The sequence below is a fragment of the Nilaparvata lugens genome, chromosome X (genome assembly GCF_014356525.2).
Source record: "Nilaparvata lugens isolate BPH chromosome X, ASM1435652v1, whole genome shotgun sequence".
NCBI lineage: Eukaryota > Metazoa > Arthropoda > Insecta > Hemiptera > Delphacidae > Nilaparvata > Nilaparvata lugens.
The window spans coordinates 6,698,635-6,721,686 of NC_052518.1; the positions used below are offsets into that span (position 1 = coordinate 6,698,635).

A 23,052-nucleotide genomic window follows, 5' to 3' on the forward strand; every position below is an offset into this window, starting at 1 on the left:
GCTCTTTCCATTATTATAGTAAAGATGATGGATAGATGCATGATTTATTAGTATTTTTGAATGACAATAACTTTTGAACGGTTTGAGAAATCGGTGCGGTTTTGATGCGATAGAAAATCAGTTATTTTTATTCGAATAGGATCCCCAATCATACCTATCATCTAGTGTCCCTTTTAAAAGAAATGTTCAGCTGCTTCTATACAACAACTGTAAGCATGACAAATTGAAAACTTGACGCAATGAAATCTTGAAGAACTGAAAATAGGCATAAATAACCATCCTCGGTTAATTAAGAATCTATATGCAAAATTTCAAATTAATCAGTTTAGTATATTTCAGACGTGATGATGCGTCAAACATAATTCCCTATTCCTTACGTGTATAAGCCTGTTCTTCCCTTTATTATAGTATAGAAAACTGAAGAATACTTAATACTTGAAAACCTCACAGAATCATATTGATTTTTCCAATACATCAATAAATTTTTGTTCGATTAGGATCCTCCTCAATTTGAATCAGGCAGCCTTTTGTTTTCCCAATTCCAAACAAAACACCTAAAATACTCGTTTCACTGGGAATTCGTGTCTGATAGTACATTATAACTGAAGAATATAAATTATTACTTATTTTATTGTGATCTATTCATTTTTTTCTTATGAAATTCAATGATAGGCCTACAGCATGAAGACTATGTCCAATTCATTTGACTGGTGGCAAAATTTCACATTAGAAATAATTATTTGATAAAATCCAAGTTCAATTGTAATGAAAACAAATTCCTTCAAAAAATAATTGATAATAATACGTTTCGAGGGGAAAAATTAAGAACAAAAAATGGGAAGCATCGGGATTCAAACCGAGGAACCATCGCTCTGTAAGCTAGCGTTTTACCGTTGCGCTACACGGCTGTTCGAAAATGATAGTCTTGTAACAGTATTATAACCTCCTCATAAGAAAACACACTTTTTGCTGCAACAATGTACCCTATGGAACTTCATGTACGGTAGCATAGATGAATTTGAACATTAATTCTGAAAAATCTAGAAGGAAAATTTAAATTTGGGCTTCCAGGTGCACGAGATTGATATTTTTAGAATCTATGTTCAAAATTTGGAGATCTAAATCATTCCCGTTTTTCCGGTATGCAATCCACAAGTTGACATGTTCTGATGCGAACAAACGAACACACGAACAAACGAACAAACACAACCCTACTCTCTCTCTTATTATATAGAAGATGGTATTGCTATCCTTGTCTATCATTCAACAAAGCGGATAATGCTATCTCTCTCTTGCTTTTCTCTGTTGCCAGATCGTCTTTCAACAATGTGAAATTAATAATTAATTTAAAAATATATTTAATCTTAATTATGAAATTATTGGAAAATTTGATTTCTTGCTCAATAAAATATAATTTATTTTTTTTAACGAGAATGAACAGTTGATATACATCAATTGACAAGACAGAGGATCGGCAACGTTTTCCTCCTATCTTTCTCCACTGTCATTATAACGTGAACCTCACTATAGACTGTCTCTGATATTAGTTTGTTTGTATAAACATTCATTAAAAATAGATTGATATTGACTCGATAACCTCTCTTCACTACACATTTTTATGTAGTAGTTGTTCTATAATACCTGACAGCTCCACATTATTTCTTTAAAAAACACTTTAAAAAATGTTCGGTTAAATGCATAAAGCTCTTAATTACATCAAGAAGTTCCGAATCATTGTCTTTGGGCCGTTTGCACAGTATAGATTGCTAAACTCGATTAAGTTAATCTCAAGGTTCAAACTTGAATCGGTTTTCTCAGTGCATTTACTAATCCAGTTTAAGTTAAACTACTTTAGCGTTAGTTGGTAATAGAATTTCCTTCGACATAATTTTCTGCACGATTTTCATTTAAAAAAATGTTTAAATCAAAACCAAGTAGTAAAAAGAAGGCGCTCATGCCTGTAGCCTCCACGCTTCCACTTGTAGACTCAGCTCTTAACTCTCAGGGAACAAAAGTCACCCAGCTGCATTAAGTGAGGCCTGTAAGCTGGAGAGCAGCTTGAGAGCAGCAAGTGCTCCTCATTGTTGCTGAACGCTGACTGAAACACTGAATAGGATCGCGCCCCGTTTTAAGTTTATCCTTTACTCGCTATTATCATTACGTCCCTCCATCTTTCCGACAAGTCTTTCTGACAATGACGCGATGCTCTTACAGTGACGCATTCAGCTGCAAAGTTTGTCCTTTTGTTTTTATGCTAACCCTTGGCACACGATTCAAAGGTCATGTAAGGAGCTTCATGATTGGCTGAACGGCAAAAGGGCTCCAGAATCTGTGCCTTTGAGAGAAGAGGTGCTGCACACAATTGTTAGGATAGCAAACCTGTCAAACGCTGGAGAGGTGTTGGAAAACCCTTTGTCTCAAGTGAGACCTTGTATCACCTCAAACCGCTTTCATGCAGTAGTCTCGATTATTCGACCTGAACCGGCCGTCAGATAACTCGGAAAATAACACAACCTGCTTTGAAACTTTGAAAATACTAAACTGAATAGCATGTTCTGAATAGAAAACATCATAATGCACTCACGGCCGAGTGATATTTCTAATACATGAATGATATTCATCCATCTAGCGAACACACTACAACTTTTACTAGATTTTACAGCTCCTACAATAGATTATTGAACTTTCCTTCGCTATTATCCTGTGCTTCAGGAAACCCATCGACCCATCTTCCTGGCTAGAATGCCAGAGGCGGAATGCAGCATTTTCTCCCTATGGGAAATGTTCAACGCATGATGGATTTGTCGATAGCGACAATATTCCTATGGGAGAACAGAGATACACAGCTTATTTTCCCTCCTTCTACAATATAACGTAGTAATAATATATATCAACATCACCGTCTCTTGTCAATTTTCTTGAAAGGTCAAGCTTTTTGAATTTCTATTTGAAGTTGAACAGAAGTTTTCTTCTGTTAGCAAAATAATTAAGCGATTCGCTGGAGAAAGATGTACAATATTTTGGAGAGGAGTATAGACTACCCCTACGGAAGTGAATTTTTCAGGGATTAGATTAGATTAGATTTCTTTATTTATGTATGTTACAATATTTACTGGCTTATACACTAATTCACATCAAATGAGGGTAATGCTGATTATTCAAAGAAAGTATAAACAATTAATCAATGAGAATAAAGATTGAATGCAATTAGAATGACGATAGTATAATAATGTGTTTCAACAAATAATTGTCGATTTTCGAAGAAGGATATAAAATATCCTCCCCATTAATACACGACCGGGTTGTGATGGATTAGAGCTGTTGAGAATTATAACTCGAAGTAATGTTCAAATAAGAAACTGTACTTAGTAATTTAAAAACTAGTTGATTTGAATCTTAGAATTATGGGATGAATGAATGAATGAAATTAGAATGAGTAATAGTGAATACAATATTGCATTAATAATTAAAATTAGATAAATGAAACAAATGTTGACTCTTTATCGTCCAGAAAGCCATTCTGAAAGTAGCTCTAAAAAAATCCTCGTTTCTCAACTAACATTCTCTTTGAGGAAAGTGCGGTCCTGACGGTAAGACAGCTCTTCATTAAAAACATTTTAATACATTTATGTTCCAACATGAATATTCTTGGGCCCATTACACATATCAAACGCGGTATGCTGTTAACACTGGTATTACAGCCATACCCCTCCAGAGATCCCTTACACAAACCAATTCCTTCTATACTTCACATGTTCTGTATCGTAACTTGGCTCGTCACTTCCCAAATCACATAGTATTTCAGGACGTCTCGAAATCCTTATTTAAATTGAAATTGAAGAAATTTTCAATACAGCTGGGAGTGGACAATGCAGAAAACATCATCACAACAAATTATGCCTACCTTAATTGATAAATTCGCTGGTGGTGACAACCTGTGTACTGTTCTTGAAATCGGTATGCACCATTACACTAATTAACCTTTTTTTTGAGCTATCCAATAATCCTCTGTACGTAATAATCATATTAAATAGGATTCTGAATGCAGCAAAATTAGTGTTCCCTTTCTCTCTGTAAAACTTATAATATGCAACTCTGGTTTGCGCACAGGCATTTTTTGCCCATGCAGACCATTTTCTAAAGATTTATTTGGCTTAGTGTATTCATGAGGTTTTTTATTTTCTGTTGTTGTTTTATATTGATAAAGAGTACATAAGATTATTACTTTGGATGTAAAGTGCATTTTTTTGAAATAAATATCTTTTGTCTGTCTGTTGTAGGGTGGGCTAGTTTCTGATTGGTCAAATTGCCTGTATATGAACTCCAATTGGCTGATTGGCTGATTTTTCATTTGAATTTAACCGCTTTATCATATAAGAGAATTTATTACTGATAAATATTTCCCTCACTCTTCTCTTATTGGCTGTTGTTATAACAAAGGAATTAGTGCCCTCTTATCTAATCTATTTTTCTATCTTTTCATTGTTTATGATGTCCATATAACCGTCTTACTTGTGCATGGGTAATTGAAATGAGTCCGTTGGTGATTGATCAAAACGTTCATGCTACCGGTGGGATTCGAACCCACTATCAAACAGTGCAAGCAAGTGGAAGGTTGTAACTTTCCAGACCACTAGACCAGCCTGGTCGGCATCATGATGACATAGAAATCGCTGCTCTCCCATTGAATAACATGTGATTGGTTGAATTTTTAAGTTACTCTTCTCCCATTGGCTCTTGTCAAAACATCGAGTTCGCTTCTCTCTGATTGGGTAGCTTGACAACGTTTTCCCATTCCACTCTATTAGTTTCAGTTATAGAAACAAGCTTGCATCTCCCTTATTGGCTAGCTTGTGATTGGTCAAACTCAATCAATCATATCAATCGAATTTCATTTATTCAAGTAGTTGCATACAAAAGACAAGCTTCACAACATTGAATCGTCACAATCAATAATAAACACAGAAAGAACAATAGTGCAAGTAGGAGACGTCAAAGAAAAACACTGCCTTCAGGAGCACCCCCTGGAAGAAATCGATTAATTTCAGTTGATTTAAAGGGAATTTTCATTTTGTAATAATTCTATGACATGTAATTTTCTTCCCTCAAGACATCCACACATTCATCCACTGTGTATGGCGCTCTTTTTAACACAACTTTCCTTATCCTTCCGGTCATCTTTGAAAAGTTGGAAAAGTCTTTAAAATTATGGGGGAGTATATTTATAATTTTTATTGCGCAATAGTGTGGGCCTTTCTCCAGAAGGGTTAGTCCATGTGCCGGATAACCGAGGAGTGAGCCACACTTCCTCGTATTGTAGGAATGATCGAGTAAAACGGATGAGAATGCCCTCCTATTTTTACTAACGTACGTGATGATCTTCAGAAAGTACATGGCTGGCAAAGTTAATATAACCTCTCTCACAAAATAAGGCCTACAGGATGTTCGGGCACTGAGGTTGAAGATTATTCTCAGAGCTCTTTTCTGCCTTCTGAAAATTATCCCAGCTTTTTCCGATGTTCTAAGTCAAAATATATTTTATCTCTTCCAATTTGATTATTTCTTATAAATTGATTCGAATTATCATATGTTCTCTCAGTGACTAGCCTGTGATCAGTTGAATAATCTCCAAACTAACAAAGGCTTACTTTTCACAATATAAACTCCGTAATTTCTTTATTTCATTGGCTAGCTCGTGATAAGTTGAATATTTGTTCATTGGCGCCCATTTTCTCAGTTCTGCCTTTGATTGGTTTGAAAAAAGTTGGATTATTTTACGCAGGTGCAACAATTGGAAATTCACAACCTGCCACATCACTTTATGAGACGTTCTGCTCAAGAAGATTTATTGTAATGAAAACACAAATTTAAATTGTCAACCACTTTTTTATTATACAATATTATAATATACACATTATTGTGTATATTGTACTTTTCATTATGGAAAAGTACCACAACATCACTCACAACACAACTGTAAGATTTATTTTATTATATACCGGGGATGTCACTCCATCTGCACGCTTATTTAAGTACTAGGATCAAACTCACAACTACGATCTCAACTAAGAGCAAATTCTATTCGCTAGCGAGATCCAATGAGGTTCAATTATAGACTTTTTTGAAACAATTTCACAGATGAATTCATTACACCAGGCTTCTTTGCCATAGACTCTGCTTGCTTTTCAGTCAATTTTCTCCGTTTCTTTTCAAGGCAATAATGCCTTCCTCTCCATTTGAAATGGCTAACAGACTTCTAGATTCACTTTATATAACTTCTGAAAATTACTTAAAAACTGTACATATTGTTAATTGGAGTATTGATGAGATTATTGCAAGAGGGAGATACCGTGAGCATGAATATTTCTATGAAAAGAAGGCCTAATAGAAATCAACATTAAAGATCAAGAACTTCCACAAAATAGCCGAAAATGGATATCAGTTATTGAATGTGAATCCACTGGTAGATGACATTTTGCCAAACATTCTCACAAAAAGCAGAACCGGTGGACATTTTTCATTCTCCAGAAAATTGTGAAGAACTATCCTGAGGTAAAGAATATTGATTTCGCTATTCGCATTGCTAAGTATAAATCCAACCATACAATTTTTGTATTCCTAAAAAGCAATTCATGAAGATGATGAAGAGTGATTGAATTCTCCAATGTTCCATTGAAAGCCTCTCTCATTGAAAGCCAGAGTGATGAAAATAGATGAAAAACTCAGGAAAATGACCTCTAAGTAAATTACTGCTTTGAGTGATATAATTTTTAGAGTGAGAGCTAAGATGGAGAGAGGATAGGATGGAAAGTGGAGAGATGAAGAGAGAGGTAAGATGGAGTTGAAAAGATAGTGAATGAATAGGGTTTTTAGAATTGGGTACATCATTGAGAACAATCCACATGTTGTCAATAGTGCAATGATCCTTAATTTGATTGAATGGAACGATCATTGATCTTCCTGGGTGAATGGAGGAGTTCGTAAAAGCTTCAGGAAAATTACCTTTGGGTGAATTACTGATTTGAGTGATATTATTTTTAGAAGAGAGTTGGATGTAAGATGGAGTTGAAAAGATTCAGATTCAGATTCCTTAGATAGTGGATGAATAGGGTTTCTAGAATTGGGTACATCATTAAGAGAATTCCTACATGTTGTCAATAGGGGAATAATCCTTCACTTCAATAGTTGAATCTTCAATGCTCCGTTGGAAGCCTCTTCCAGGGTGAATGTAGAAACAGATGAAACCCTCAGGAAAATGACCTTCATGTAAATTACTGCTCTGAGTGATATTATCTTTAGAAGAGAGGTAATGAAGTATTGAAAAGAGAGTAGGCTTTTTAGAAATGAGTAGTACATCATTGAGAATAATCCTACATGATATCAATAGTGAAATGATCCTTTCACATTAATAGCGATTCTCCCCTCGACTGAACTTCATTTGAAACTGACCTATCCCAGTCACCTCGACCTTGGCCGATTTCTCTTGTTGCTCATACAAAAGCTAACGACTCAGTCTGGCCACCGTAATAACTGTGATTTTGAAGAGATCTCTATTTACTTTTCTGATAGCGAAAATGTGTATCAGCTATTACGTGATGATGGATATTTAGATCGTGTTAGCAGGATTGCGTGCTCAATATTGCCAATTTCCTGACAGCTATGAAAGTAATCATCTACAGATTTGCGGCTGAATGGAAGGAAAACGCCCAAATGCTTATCATAACGTATCGACACCTTCGAAGCTTCGATTTTTAAAACTCGTGCGTTCTGTACAAATACTATGAATTTTTAATATGATAATCCATGCATATGCACCATACATCAATGAGTTGTGATTAAACCTTCTGTTTGGTATCACAGCCTTAGCAATATTGATAAGAAAGTTTGACGATTAAATGGAAACAGCTTGAGTTTGTCAACAACACAGAAAGTTAATGAACGTTTTATGAAAACTCCAAAATATAGATTCGTTCTAATTCAGCAAGAGGTATTTTTGTTTTGTCAGAGAAAAGTGAAGATTTTATTTAATCCAGTATTCTTATTAATAAGGGCCGTTTGCACAGTATCAGTTTAAACTAAATTTCATTTTAAACTGGATTAAATCCATATCAAGCCTCGTTCTTATAGTGTGGTTCATTTTTAGTTTAAGCCACCAGCTGATTGAATTTCAGTTTAAGCTTTGACTGTGCAAACGGCCCTAAGTGGAATACTATTTGTTCTGTATTTATTGTATGTAACTTGATTTATTATTGTTTTAGCAAAATAAACAGATTTGATTGATTGATTGATTGATCGAAGAAAGGCTTTAATCACATTTTTTGGAGTTAAACAAGAACTTTCCCAGAGTATATCCCTAAACATGCTTCGAAACGATCAATCATTGATATCTCAATGATTAATAATTGGTAATCAATTACTCAGGCGCGAAAAACGACGTTAATTCTGCTTAGTCAAACACCGATCCACCTTCCCCTAAGGCAACTTTGATAATCCTTCCTCTTTCCTCAAAAGGCTGAAACAACGTGAATTTTGGAGCTCTCCACTGTTTTAGCTCCATCTAGATGATTGATCATCGCTATCACTGTTATCTTTAAATTAGTGGTAAATAATCGATCATCGATGAATGTTTAAGGTGTGATAAAAATAATTACACTGTAGTAAAATAAAAACAACTCTGAGGGATACGCGGAGCAGAGAAAGTAGGGATACAGCGACAGTGATGTTGCCGTGCTATAGCCAGTGAAAATAGAATGTTACATCCTCTACTCTCTGGCTATAGCGGTCAGCGGTCTGTAGTCTTTGTAGCCATAGTTCAACACTACCACATCTCTCATCATACCTAGTTTCCTCTCTGAAAGCACTGAATCCTCTAAGCTTGTTAAACTTGGTGAACGCGCTTGTTTCTATGAGTGTATTCATCACTTTTTTGCGTTTGGAATACATTTATTCATATGCGTTTCCATCAATGTTTGATCTTGAAGAGGTTTTAGGAGAGGTATCAAAATGCTGTGCTGATTCTTTTCACCAGTGTCCAATGCAATTTTCAAGTGAATTGGCACTTCAAGCGATTAGATATAAATCGTTCATTATCTCTCAGTTAAGAGGGAAGCTTCAACTGTTGACGCGTGTAGGCCTTTTTTTTTTGCAAGCATATTTTTAACTCCTTTGTATGTTTTGATTTTCTTCTCTTTTTTCTCTTTATTATTACTTTTTTTGAGTACTGTACTCAATATTTTTGACGTGTTATATACTACCAAGCTTTGCTTGATTCTGTAGTGTTATATGACGAAACTTAAACTAAACTATACTAAACTCTCTACATAATTTCCATCATTTTCTACATCATCTCAAATTCTAAAACCTTGAAGTGAATACATCAGTTATCAAAATATCTTAATCATGCCTTCATGTGGGAAACAATAATATTTTTATTCAACCTGATTGTAGAAACAGAGATTACTGTAGTTCTAAAGAGCTACATAGTTCAAATCAGCAGGTGAATGAGTCGCTAAATACAAATATGGCAGCGAGAGAAGCATCTTCAAATGGAAACCGATTCCATTCCTTACTTATTCAGCATGGAATCCTGGGGGCTAACCCCCTGGCTAGACGGATACGGCAAGCGAAGCGAGTCTGCCGACTCATGTATTAGGAATATTGACGGTCCAGCATATGAGTATATTGTAATTTTTGTTTAGTTTAAAATATAACTTCACTTGTTGAGCTTGACTTGCTACTTTCACTTTTTGTGTACAGTATTTGAGAAGTTGAAATTGTGGTAATTATTCATATTAAATTAAATAAAAAGACTAAGAAATTATTGTCAAAAACCACAGATTTTATTAAAAGTAGGAAGACCGGTTTTGGTTGTTACACCATTGTCAATCTCCGATGAACTAAAACTAAAATAAACTAAATACAAGAGCAGCAGAATTTATACTAGTAGGCGAGTACTGCTATTGGTCAAGGGCATGAACGCCTGCCATTGGCCCAGCTAGACACTCTCCTCCCACTCAACGGTGCATATAGTAGAATCGCCATGATAACAAAATTTACTTGCAGTACAAAATAAAACCCAAGAAACCAAGTAAAAGATAATAAAACAAATATGTAAATAGAAAAACTATCGACTCATGTATGTTAACAAGGTTAATATAAAACTAAATTCTAAGTGTTGTATTTGTTGAAATGAATCTGGTCATTTAAAACTGAGAATTGTCCTTGATTACTCTTGTTATTTATAAAGGCTGAAAATATTCAAAGATCTGTCTTTGTTATTAACATGCAGAAAATGAACATTCTCCTAAACTGTGAACTTGTGATTATTTGTTATCAAAGTTAGATTCCCAATTTTGTTTATTCCATATTGAATATTATAATATGTAAGAAAAAGAAACCTAATGTATTGACTAACTTTGGTGAATGTATAAGTGTAGAACTCACTACTTACATTACTCCCTGGAACACCCATTGGGTCTTACAGCCAACAAAAGCCATCGGATATTAATAACCAAGAAAACTTCTTTTTATGCCCTTCTTTTATAGCCAACGCACCGAGAAACTTAGACTCGACATAGCAATTAATAGAAATGCATTAAACGTTCCAGAGCTCGAAACACTTGGCAAACGCCATTGAAAATATATAACTTGATAGTATTCAATAAAAACGTCCAAACTGAACCCCTCCAATACAAAGTACAGCGTTCATAATAGAATTTTACAAAAGGCTTCATTTCTATTCGCAAGTTATGTGCAGTTGTGCACTACAGCTTTCCCCCAATAAAATACCATCGCTTGCTCAAATACCAGTTTATTTTAGCATATACCAGGATTGCTCCATAACTTCGATCTTGTTTTTGTTTGCGTTTACTGTACACCCGTTTGTTAGTCCGTTTGGACATTTACTACTCCACTTGAAGCTTTTTCTTGCCTTTGGTTATTTTTGAGGAGTTCCATCCGTATGAATTTTTGCACACATTATTTCTTTTCCACAATGAATATATTATGGAAATTATTCATGTATTGAATAATCACTTATGTCCATTCTCATATTAAGTTTGGACCTGTCAATTTATTCAAAATAATAAGAAAACAAAGATATTGTCGAATTTCACTAAAAATTTATTAAAAACTTTAAAACAGAACCATGGTTTCACGTAGTTAACCAACGCATCATCAGCTGTACTGAGGAATGAGGATACAGAAACATTCTTAACCTAATCTTAGTAGTCTAGAGCTCCTAAATAATTGGGTGGCAATATTTATAACTAAAGTAATGAAAGTAATGAATATTATACATAATATTAAAATATATACACCTTTTTAATTATTTTCTAGGTAAAATTAAATAATTTTCTTTCAATAAAAGGGATGATTTTTTTTTGACCACTCTATACAGCTGGTCTGTTACTCTGTCTCTGACTTGGAGACTGTCTATCATGTCTTTGGCATTTGGCTTGACAAACTATAGGCTATTTGAGAAAAAATTTACTTGAAAGGTTATATTTCAAACCTTTCAAAAATTACAGCAAAATAAAGTTTAACACAAATTTCAATGATAATAATGAGTTGAATTCCAATGTCCTAAATTCAATACAACAGTCCCATAATGGATATATTATATTATGTACCAGAAAACCCTGAGAAGTTCTAAATTTATTCAAAGTTCTCTGTGTTTTCACCAAAATAATAATAATAAATAGTTTTATTTCCATTTTTGCATAATACTAATTTAGAAAAGTCAATGAATACTAGTCAATTACAAATTGAAATTTAACATAAAAAAACTTATTACAGATATCAGACTGTACACAGTATCACGTATGTGAAAATACAGAGATAAACAGCTAAAAACACAACAATGTCTCAAGTTCTATTGAAATAAGTCACTTAAAACAAAAATGAAATATAACTAAGACATAATTAAAGCTCTGTCAAGCTGTAGAGACATTTCTCTAACAAGCAGTCTTTAATCTTGAACTGGAATTTCTTTCCCTTTATAGATTTCAGATTTCGTGGTAACTTATTATGCAATATCACACCATTAACCATAGGATCTCTCTCGGTGACTTTTTTGTTTACCCTTGTTCTCTTTAAATTCAAATTACAGTTGGTTTCGCACCCTTCCACATGCCTTACCAACATTTTAATTATATATACATATAATGCATAGACTGTTAACACTTTTTTCTTTGAAAATAGGTACACTAGAGACGGTAAATTTTACTCCAAATGCAAATTTCAGTGCACGCTTCTGCGTCAATCGTCAATCTGAAAATTAATAAACGCAATCCTAATGAATAAAACTTATTGTTATCAACTCCACTCTGCTTTGAATCATTATTTTTATCATCTCATAAAGAAGATAACAAACAGAGGTGATCGATTAAGAGATTCTTCCAAGACATTTTTTTTAATTTTCCATTCTCCAACCAAAATTGAATCATTGATACTCACGTATTTCATTATATTTAAGATATTGCTATTTTCTAGAACTAATAAGGATCTTAAGACATTCTGGATATCTAATTTTCTTTTAATTGAGATTTCGCAGAGAAAATATGTCAATGTTTTTCCAGATAATAACAGATTTTTCTTATTTTCAAACAGGCAATGGTTACATTGAAGGCACAGAACTTGATGGCTTCTTGAGGGAGTTTGTATCCAGCGCCAATGCAGCTGATGTGGGTCCAGAGGTGAGCTTCCAAATCATCAAAAATATTGATAATGATAGCCTATAATCAACTTTGATTATAATATGCAAAAATAATATAATCAATTTACAACTCTTCATCATTTAATTTTAGCACAACAACTTATCACTTGAACATACATTTCATTTTCACTGTTCTCATTCCATCAAATGACTTTGTCCCATTCAATGACACCATACTGTTTGCGGATGATACAACAGAGGAAATACAAGTTGCCAAATTATGGCAAGAAATGAACCCCATACCCAAGAGGCAAAGGGATGGTTCCTGATAAACAGGCTCAAACTCAAGGAGGACAAATCTCAAACATTGATCTGTTCCGTGAAAAATGGAAACACGAACAGTGCCACTGAACCGGTGAAGCTATTGGGTTTTTGGCTTGATGGAAAATTGAAGTGAAGCAGAAACATCACACAGACTTCTGTCAAACTCTCAAGGGTACAACATCTCTTCAAAAAATTGAGATATGTTGTCACCTTGGAATATCTATTAACTGCTTACTACTCACTGTTCCACAGCCACATAATATACAGAGTGAGTGAAAAGTCCGTGAACATCTTAATATCTCATACACAAAGTTTATTTGACGGTGGGTGTGATTGGGGATCCTATCCAAATTGAAAATACTACTTTACTATGACTTCAAAAATCCGCCATATTAAATGCAACTTTTTTTTAAATAGGAAGATGGTCATGCGATACATGATTTCGATACGAAATCTCATGATAAAAAAATGGCGAAAACCACATATCGATATCTCAAACCGTTCAGAAGATATTCACATTATTAATCAATATCATGCATATCAGAAAAGAGATACATAAGTGGTATTGATTAATAATCTGAATATCTTCTGAACGGTTTGAGATATCGATGTGCGGTTTCCACCATTCATTATTTTTTCTTGAAATTTCGTATTGACATCATGCATCGCATGACAACCTTTCCATTTAAAAGAATAAAGTTGCATTCAATATGGCGGACCAGATTTTTGAAGTCATAGTAAAGTAGTATTTTCAATTTGAGAGGGAACCCCAATCACACTCACCTTGGAATCACACTCTTTTATGAGATACTAAGCCATTTTCATACTTTTTTCTCTCCTTTCTGCTCTGAATAGTATTGATTAATAATGTGAATATCTTCTGAACGGTTTGAGATATCGATGTTCGGTTTTCACCATTCATTTTTCTTGAAATTTCGTATCGAAATCATGTATCGTATGACCACCTTCCTATTTAAAAAAATAAAGTTGTATTCAATATGGCGGATCCAAGATGGCCGACCAGATTTTTTTAAGTCATAGTAAAGTAGTATTTCCAATTTGAGTAGCATCCCCAACCACACCCACTATCAAATTAGCTTTGTGTATGAGATATTAAGCCGTTCTCGGACTTTTCACCCACCCTGTATGGTATTCTGCTCTGGGAACATGCTTCAGCTAGTTCATAGGTTTTACTGTTAGATAAAAGGCTCATCAAAATCATCACCTTCTCTGACGCCTGGAACACTGTAAGCCACTGTTCAAAAAATTGAGAATACTGACCATACTCAGCCACACTCGAGGTGCAAATGACCTGGACATACCACGCACTAGATTGACTGGGACTCGAAAAAGTTTCCACGTATATGCAGTAAAGCTGTTCAATCTACTCCCAGAACATGTAAAAGATGCTGAAACCATAAATTTCAAACTCATGTTAAAATATCATTATAATAGAACGACCCATCTACTCTCTGGCAGAACTGGTGGATGAGTCCTTATTTTGAATACGAACTACTGCAATTTTAGAGCCTGATGGGAAATACCCCGCTGACGAAGTCCATCTGGTTTTCTCCAGTCAACGATGAAGAATTCAAGTATCAAGTAAGTAAATCGTATCATAGGGAAAAAAATAACGTAAGTAGATATCCCATGGTATAGGGCGTTTATGTCGCAACTTTTACTGTTATCTCAAGTCGATCACTGTCGATTATTGGAGATTTTTACTGTTTTGGCCGGGTGAGAGTGTACGAATGGCACAATATGAGAGACTACCAGCGTCACATAGCTTCACAGTAAAGAAATACGTGGACTATCGGCTTGAGATAACAGTAAAAGTTGCGACATAAACGCCCTATACCATGGGATATCTACTTACGCTATTGGTTTCTCTATGGTAGTATCATCTTTATGGCATTATTTTGTACTCCACCTCCATTCAGCATAATGGGTTCGATTACTGTTCCATAAACTTATACTTTATTCAGCTCTATTTTTGTATGTAACAGTCTTCAATATTGCTTGATATGTATGTGTCACATCCATTATTTAATCTGTTGTACTATACCCAAGTAGATTTCTTATGAGATAGGTATAGGGATCAGCAGTTGAAACGTTAGTGCTTCCGTGTTAGAAGATGTGGTGTAAAGATGAGATGATCAGAGACTGAGAGCCTAGCTTTGAATATGGAAATATCTCACTTTAGTCCAGGCAATGAATGCTCAAAAAAGGGTATAGAGGGAAACGTTTGGAAGACAATTTTTGAAACAAGGCTCTACAAATCTACGGTGAGGATTCATTTTCACGATGCATTGTTGGAGAATTGTAAGCCCTGAAACATAAAAAAATAGGATTAAAAGCTTTTATTTTACACTTTTAAAACTCGAAAACTGTTTGAGATATCACAAATCACCACAGAACAAATATTGTAGAGAATTTATTAAACTTCATTTCTGAATAGTTAGTAATGTCGGTTGAACGCATTCTTCTCAAGATATGAGCGTGTAAGCAAAACATTGAAAAATGCAACTATTAAACCACCCTCATCCCTTTAGCACAAGGGGTAGGGATGGGGACTTTTGATATGTTCACCCCCTAACTTTTCCCAACAAAGCTGCAAATTCAAAAATTGTGTTCTAAACATTCTCTCCAAATTCCTTAGTAAATTGGTCTATTTTTGCATAACTGAAGATATCACACTCAACACTGAAGCTGCTGCAACAGTCGTGGGGATGTGCGTAAACTTGTAATCAAGTTGAAGAGAATTCGATGCTCTATAAGCTTATGATCAGCATGGATTTTTCCCATCGATATTTAAAAAGCTATAAGAGCAAAAATGGCAGAAAATTGAAGGAAAATGTGTTTTTTTCAAAAATGTCACATCTTTTAGAGCGGATATCTCGAAAAGTGAAAAAGATATAGAAAAAGTTGTGAGATCAAAATTGTAGGGAATTATGTAAGCTTTAATTTTTTATGTGATAGTCATGTCTGTAAAATGCATAATTTTCGAGTTATATGCGAGAAACCAAAAATTGGTACCTTTGAACCACCCCATCCCCTTAACACAGTGGGTAGGGGTGGGGACTTTTGATATGTATACCTCCTCACTACCCTTAACAGAACTGCGGGGTCAAAAATTGTCTTCCAAACTTTTCCCTCTATAACACTTCGTTGACTGGGCTACTTTGAATGAATCAATTATAAAAATTATTTGATATAAAATCCAACGCTATCGCTTGCATGGAGTAGATGTGTACTTCACACGGGGAACTTCTGCCACCAGAGATCGCATAATTTGATTCTCCTGCCAACTTCTGATCCCCTATAGGGCACGCCATGAGTTATCTGACTGTTGGTAGTTCAAATCAGTCGTCCACGTAGCTCTGTTAGTTCAAGCTATGAAGCACTCGTCTGGCTGTACACATACATAAATTTCCCAAGCGCTAGTTCAGAAAGTTTCACTGAGTCCTAACAGGTGGTGCTAACAAAAGCTCGAAATTCTGCACCGACTCACAAACATGACGGCCAACTTTCTATTCCTATTAACTCATTCTACGGTTGAACACCTCCCTATCCACAATGTGTTTCTAAATGAGTGAGCCGATTTTCAATAAATCTATTAATTATACTAAAACAATAACCGACTTCACAAAAACACGTGAAGGTCTAAGTTTTAAGTCGGATTTTCTTTTGTCTGTCTCTATGTATGTAACGCAATTACGGCCAAACGCGTTGATAGAATTCTATGAGATTTGGCAGAAATATTCCTTTTTCAACTTCCCGTCAATGTATACACAAAGTTTTTGAAATTTTACATTTTAAGGATAGTATAAAAGATAAGAAGTTCCTCTATACTCCGAAATCACTATATTATTATAATGTACTCTGAAGATAGGATTAATCAGACTATAGAATTATTCATAATCAATCAGCTGACAAGTGATTACACAGATGTCTGGAGAAGCCAGTATATTTCTGTATTTCTATGGTCGATAATTTCAATCAAAGACCTTAAAGAGGTATGCATCTTTAAGGTCTTTGGTTTCAATATTTTGTTTTGCAGTCATGGTATTATTATGCGTGTCCTTCAGTATCAATATTCTCACATTTGAAAAAAACTAATTTAATAGGTGATTAAAAATAAACAAATGAACTACTGAAATTATAATATTTTTGATTGTAAAAAATAATTTTCATCAGATTATCACGGGACTGGATGAATTATAACGTATGGAATACAAATTCAAACGTGAACTGAGTTTGTCACCATTTAAAACAGGTGACATCAGGTACTCGTGGATGAGAATACTGCGTGAGGTCTACTGTTCACAGAACAGTTCCCAATTCATAGACTCTCTCTGCTTGAAAAAGGGCCGTATTACTCAGGATTGAAGTTTTATAACTGTATTCCAGAGGATATTAGGTTGTGTGGTGGTTATAAAGTGTTTTTATCTAAGATAACCAGGACATTGGTAGAAGCATGTCCCTATACAATAGAGGAGTGCTGCAACGCATTCTCAGGATCCCGATCCTGAACTTGACATGTTGCATGCCACTTGAGCCTTGCTCAAAAATGTGTGGCTTTACGCAACTAAATTGTAATAATAATAATAATAACTACTAGTAAATGTTCAATAATTATGATATAATATCATTGAATGCAAATATGAATTTCAAACTTGCTTTTCATCTCAAAGTGTTCGTAAGGTTAGTATCATCTTCATTATTATAATCATCATAATCATACATCATGGACCAGGCTTGTAAAGCCTGTTCCCGTTTCCACCGCTTCCTTGGTCTTTTGATGCCTCTTTTTCCATCCAACTGCAACTTCCAAGCTTGTAGTGGAAGACGCGTTGGTGACAGACGACACAAGTCATTTGTCCACTTCAATCTGTATTGTTTTATAATTTCTGCTAGTGGATGCACATTGTTCTCACTAAGGATTGTTTCATTTTTTATGTGATCTCATCTTGAGTATCCTTGAATGCTGCGCAGAAACCTCATCTCGATGCTATTGGATTCGTGAGTCATCATTCTTGATCTTTGTCCATACCTATCTACCGTATGTGTATGCCATTAAAGGAATAGCCATAAAGAATAAAATATATATTAAACTCAGTAATATTCTTGTTGTGACATGACCGATATTAAAATAAAAAGACGAAGTGCCGGTTGCACAAAAGCCGGTTAAATTTTAACGTGATTAATTCCATGAGAACCAATCAGAGAAGCCGTCTTTTCAAAAACGCCTTCTATGAATTGGTCTCGTAAACTTAATCCCGGTTAAAATTTAACCAGCTTTTGTGCAACCGGGCCTGAGAGATCGTCAAAAACCACAGATTTGATTAAAAGTAGGAAGACCGGTTTTGGTTGTTTCACCATTGTTAATCTCTGATAATCTAATACTAAATGAAAGAGCAGCAGAATTTATACTATTAGGCGAGTACTGCTATTGGTCAGGGCATGAACGCCTGCCATTGGCCTAGCTAGACACTCTCCTCCCACTTAACGTTGCACATAATAGAAACGTCACAAAATGGTGGTTTTAGCAACTGACTCGCCATGATAACAAAATTTACTTGCAGTACAAAATAAAACAATTAAAATATATTAATTAGGACGATATTAATTAGAATTGAGTAATATGTATTTGACTATTATTATATAATGTAATATTGAACTATTTTCATTGCATGGCATCAATTTATCAGAATAAATAATAATTTGGAATCGGGTCATCCATTTAGGAACACTGCATTTTTCTATATTCTTAAAATACATTAACAACGTTTTAATATTTCTCCACCTTCTCCATTGTCTTCCAACCCACCATTCTTTGCTTACTCTGTTACTCTTCCTCTCTCACACACTCTCTCTCTCTCTCTCTTTCCTTTTGTCTCTTCTCTCTAATCCTTCTCGATACTGTATCGCACCACTAGTTCCATTATCAACATTAATGGATTTTTGACATCAAGCCCCATTCATTTCGCTTCCATTTTATCAGATTATACTGTCACCAGTTGATATAGATCTTCTCTGTTTCTGAAACAATGTCATCAGTGTGATCATAATTCCAAAGTCCTTTCAACATGTTCTGTGTCACCCTTTTATACTTTGACACGTCTTGTTTATGAGTCTAAGTTCTGTTTAATACACCAATCTCAGTCATCATTCAACATACATATCATAGAATTTATACCGCTTTACTGGCAATCTTCAAACTATAATTTGAGTATAAAATATGTGAAATCACTACTGCTGAACAGTATCGTTGGTATTCGATTTGTATAATCTGCATATTATAATCATATTATTTTGATCGGAAAAAACGTTGACGAGAAATAGTTTCGTTGCTCGACCAATATTATACAAACTATATTGATCCATGTGAATTGTATTGAATTAAATTGGAAGTAGAAACGTGAAATCAATAATTATATTGTTCAATGTAGTTGGTCAAGCATTTTAGTTTTGATGTTCACGCTATGAACGTGTGATTCATCACGTTCATAAGCAGAGTATGTCATGATTTTACTCCATGCTCGAAATTAACATACCCCAATTTAATACGAAACATGGTGAGTTTGTTCTGAAGCTACCAGGACTATCTTGAATCGAATACTCCCACCGGTATCAAAAACAGAAATGAAAATAAAACTTTACAAATTGAAGTGCACACGTACATAAGACATGTTATGAAAATATGGTGCCTTATAGAGCAATTAGCGAAATTTTATACATGACTTTTTAATTGAATACTCCCGCCGGTATCAAAAACAGAAATCAAAATAAAACTTTACAAATTGAAGTGTACCCGTACATAATCCATGTTATGAAAATATGGTGCCTTATGGATCAATTAGTGAAATTTAATGCATGAACTGAAGGAGGCTTTATATAGGCTAAGAGGCCATGATACGAGCACAAATGTTGATCAAACGGGTCACCCTGACAACTAGTGGGTTGAACTCAATTATAAACTGTTGCGTGATGGAACTAACGCAGATTGAAATTGGATAACTAAGTTTCCTCTTCAAAGCGTTGTGGTGTATGTACGGTTTCAACTCGACAGCTGAGAGTATACATGTAGGCTCCTATCTAATTAATTGTTGATTGATTGGAGAGATACATGTGTATCAAAGTGCATAAGCACATCAAAAGTGCATCAAAAACTCATAGAAATCACATGAAAAGTACAAGAATGTTGAGAAAGTACTTGGTCTGGTTATGTTAGCTTTTCAATTATAAGATTAACAAATAATTACGTTGACCCATCTGTAGTATGAATAGAAATAATCTACATGAAACCACAAACTCATAGAAATATTGTGTGTATGTGAAGGATATAAAATAGTTTGTATGCATCTGAGTTTGTCTGATAGATCTATTCAGACCAGATAGTTAGTTTTCATTTGATGCAGTTGATACGAGCTGTATGTTTATTCAATACTCTTAGTACCGGTTGCACAACAGCCGGTTAAATTTTAACCGTGATTAATTCCACGAGAACCAATCAGAGAAGCCGTCTTTTCAAAAACGTCTTCTCTGATTGGTTCTCGTGAAATTAATCACGGTTAAAATTTATCCGGCTGTTGTGCAACCGGCACTTAGCATATTAATACTTGTAGAATGTCAATTACTTTTAGGAATTTTATTCGTATCTTATCTTTGGAGGAGTAAGTATAAAATGATAAATTTCAGAATTATGGTTTTCTTGTGAACAATCTCACCGATTTTTCAGTGTATTTCCTATTTTTGTCTGTCTTGATTTTCAATTTTTGATGTTTTGTGCATATACAACTCTTGTGCATGGATGAAACTCTATACACTTCCTTCTATCTATAATAAGTACTGGTTTATTGATATAATAATCAGTACAACCTCTAATCTTCAAGAATAATTTTGTTATCCAACTTTGATACTATATTCTATATCAGTAATTACTGATTCCATCAGATTGATCGGTCAATACCACAGATAATAATCAATTTTCAAGTGGTCCACAAATAATTGTTAAAGAAATGTGATCATAATTAAATGCTATTTCTTATTAGAAAGTTACGGTCCACTGCTTACCAAATTTCTATAACCACGGAGTAAAGAAATGGAGTGAGAAGTCCTTCTATATTGTGTGCAGTAATTTTCTGGTACGCCCAAGTATTCCAAATATGATCATCAGAGCTCTTAACCGCGAACCGTGTCTATTCTCGGCCAATCACAGTCGAGCTCAACCTTCCTTGGTCAACAGGTAACGGCCAATTGTAGAGCTTCACCCATTCTATACATTCTTGCTTAAAGTGTATGCTTTCAGTTTTACCAGATATTGATAATGGGGTATCAACTGAAACTTATATCTTGAAATGTTGTATTAAATTAGTAGTTTTGACAAAATTTTAAGTCGTTTTGATCGATTTGGATATCTACGTTAATATCACCCTTACAATAGCACAGGAACTACAAATTATTCACTGGCAGACTTTGAGTTTCATCATAGTTGTTGTAGCAATCGAAACTAATTTCATGTTTCTCGTTATTCCAAACAAGACGTCGTGACCAGAAGTTCAAATTCAAACTTATTCTTTACATTACATATAACAGAACAGCTCATTCTTGTATCATCAATACAATCATGGAAATCATCAGTTAAAGCACGGAAGAAGGAAACCAGTAGTGTTATCTACTCCGTGGTTGAAGTATAGAAGTTTTCCTATCGGGCGCAGCCGGCCTCAGAGGCCAACCAACAATATAATTTCCCTCTTCACTTCATACAGGCGGCCGAGCGCCCCACTACTCCATTTTTTCGTCTAAATCTATCAACCTCACAACATGCCAGCCTCAGTCAGTCGCCAACTTTTGCATAGTTTGTGTTATTTCAACATGGCTTCACAGGCCACATGCGCCTGATTATGTCATAAACACAAGATGCTATCCAATGTTTATTTTTTATGCCTTCCTGAATGTTGAATGTTGTGCATCAATGCACAAGTGATCTTGATTGGAAATCAACTTGAACCTCAGAAAAGGAGAATATATCTAAAAACTTTGTCTCATCAGCTTGTGATGGGACAATAATTAGCCCGGCGAACGGGACAAGGTTTTTGCCCAATGAACTTGAAATACTAAATGACCAACAATACCTCCCAAAAGGAGAAAGTGTGGAGTATGTGTGACTGAAACAGGATTCAGGAGAATGACAAATTGGAAAAAATTACAGATTAGGATGACAAATTAGGCCACTGTGTCAAACCTGTTTGACTGCAGCTAATTTGAGAGCCTCAATATCACAATGACTAATTATTGAAGATCAGTTCCAATAATTTCAACAAATAGCCTAAATTGCTAAAAAAATATTTTCTTCTTTTACAATTGATCATTTTCATTTTTAAGTTTAACCATACTAGTAGTGTTCAAAAAATCAATTTTTTGTAATATGTTTGGTATAATTACTTAGAATAGATCCTACCAATCATTACCCTATTAGTATTTTGAATTATAATTGATCTAGTGTGAAGTCGTGGTTAGAATATGAAGGATGCCTCTCAGGCCGGGTGCGCCCGATTTGGGTTCGGCCATAGGTGCGCCTGACGGAGGGCTAATGAATAAATTTGACAAAAATAAATATGACTTCCACCCTGCTCTGTCAGTTATCAGTGACAATGGCCCATATGAATAAATCCAGAGCAAATGCTCATGAGCATGAGCATGGAGCATAAGGTTTTGCTCATGAGCATTAGGTAGAAGCATTAGCATTTGCTCATTTTTATATGAATAAGCTTTACCTTATACTCTTACCTTATGCTCCTAAACTCTGGAGCAAATGCTCACGTATTTTAAAGATTTTTCATCAGCTGTTTCGCCTTTGTGGCCTTACTTTGTTTTTATAGCTCAAGTAAGCGCTAAATATGCAAGTATAGAGACCGCTTGTGTTTGGTTGTGTGCTCTGTCAGCTGTTCTCTATCCATGAATTGAGTTTCAGGTTAGTTGAGTTCTGAATTTTTTGAAATAATAGCGTGGAAAAATGTCATCTCTATAATAATCTTCAGCATAATCTTTTAATCTCAATAGCCTTCTTA

General features: G+C 34.8%; 1 protein-coding gene across 2 annotated transcripts in view; it reads left to right on the forward strand.

The window, feature by feature from the left end:
* LOC111051137 (calbindin-32) overlaps positions 1-23,052 on the forward strand; it is a 105,384-nt gene that overhangs the window by 38,301 nt on the left and 44,031 nt on the right. For both annotated transcript variants that reach the window (XM_022337564.2, XM_022337565.2), the window contains exon 3: positions 12,610-12,695. In XM_022337564.2, the coding sequence (XP_022193256.2) occupies positions 12,610-12,695 (86 nt within the window). The remainder of the gene's footprint in view (positions 1-12,609; positions 12,696-23,052) is intronic.